Raw genomic sequence first — 1559 nt, forward strand, 5'->3', positions numbered from 1 at the left:
TAGTCTGGGATTAGGCTTAAGCCTTGTCTGTGAAACCGGGGGTAAAACATTTAAGTCTCATTAGATATAATACTGTAGTATTTTATTCATTCATTTAAAACAATTACACTTCCATTTAAAAACCATTTAATGATTCAGTACAAACAATGACAAGACAAATATCAAGCATTACCAGTATATTAAATAAAAACTGAAAATTCAGTGTGAGGTATGTGTCTCTGTATTGATGGAAGTCCATCAAATGCTTCACAACACTAATAATAATAACTCATACATACATACTGTACAGAGTCAATAAAAACTACACATACTGTAGAAATGTTCAGTGTAATCATGTTATTCATTTTTGGTCTCACCTCCTCATTAGCACCATGATCAGTATATATAGTTTCACTGGCCCAGGATCAGTGCATTAAGGCAGTCGAAGACACAAGTTACTATTTGAAATCAGAGAGTGGTAATAAGTGCTTTAAAGAATAGCGGCTAGTGTTTAAACCACAATTATATGATAAAATATGTTTGTAGTTAAGTACTAGTAACAAGAGCTGGGATGTGAACTGTGTTGGGTACAAAAGAAGGGTGAAGGTCCAGCTCATTGGTCATCTGTACTTGAGTGCTGTTGTTGTCGGGCTGCTTGGTCTTCGGATCTTCATCTTCATCATTTTGCTGCTCTTCAAACAGGTGCTCTGCCTCTTCAGAGAGCCGCGTATCTTCATCTCTCTCCTCCTTCTGTGAAAAACAACAACAACAGCAACAAAAACATTAAAATATGAGAATTCTGATTCTTTGATATTCAGACAATATTAATACAAAGGACCACCGTACCTCCCTCTTTGACCGGCTGTATTCATCTATGGCATACTGGTATTTAGCTGAGGTGATGCCAAAAAGTGATGCCATTCGCTCACCGATTAAATCACAAGCTGAAAGATGGGGCAGGCAGAATTTGAATATGAATATTTATATGTGGCATAATAAAGGGTGAGGAATAAGCACATTTAAGCTTTAATTCTTGATGGATGTTTGTGTATGTGCTCATCCATACACTGTAATTTTCTCGATTTCCTGGCTCTCCAAGGTGCTCCGTTTGAAAAAGCTTAGTGAATATCTCTGTGGAGTTGCAGGATTTCAAACGATTCAAGAAAATCTTATGATGTGGCGCTTTACTAAACATGAACTTCATAGTATACACAAAAAGAACTAAATAAAGAAATGTTTCTGCTGTTTTGCATATTTAAATAAAACATCCAAACCACCATGTCACAATCATTTAACATCATCCACAACGGTCCGAGGAGATATAAAAAAAAACAATTTTAATCCCCAGGTGTGATTATGCACATTTCTGTCATTATGCCTGCACACAGGCTGTGAATATGATTTTTAACAGTTTTCTCCAAAAAGAAAAGCTAAGATTGTTGTTCATTTTGCAGAAGCTGATGTGATGTGAAGGTGTGGATAAAATATTGTGGATAGGTGATAAAAGAAATATATTATTATTTTTGTATAGTATAATGAATTTGTATAGTGATAAAAAATTACTAAAATAAAGAATATAT

The 1559-nt window shown here is 34.8% G+C and overlaps 1 protein-coding gene across 2 annotated transcripts in view; it reads right to left on the bottom strand.

The window, feature by feature from the left end:
* Positions 1–209: 209 nt before the first annotated feature.
* LOC107577018 (protein FAM177A1) overlaps positions 210–1559 on the bottom strand; it is a 4407-nt gene continuing 3057 nt past the window's right edge. For both annotated transcript variants that reach the window (XM_016263136.1, XM_016263135.1), the window contains exons 4-5: positions 826–923; positions 210–729 (exon numbers count right to left, since the gene is read on the bottom strand). In XM_016263136.1, coding sequence (XP_016118622.1) covers positions 526–729; positions 826–923 — 302 coding nt within the window. In that variant the 3' untranslated portion in view covers positions 210–525. The remainder of the gene's footprint in view (positions 730–825; positions 924–1559) is intronic.

This window comes from Sinocyclocheilus grahami, unplaced genomic scaffold (assembly GCF_001515645.1).
Source record: "Sinocyclocheilus grahami isolate Dianchi unplaced genomic scaffold, SAMN03320097.WGS_v1.1 scaffold4892.1, whole genome shotgun sequence".
NCBI classification, from domain to species: domain Eukaryota; kingdom Metazoa; phylum Chordata; class Actinopteri; order Cypriniformes; family Cyprinidae; genus Sinocyclocheilus; species Sinocyclocheilus grahami.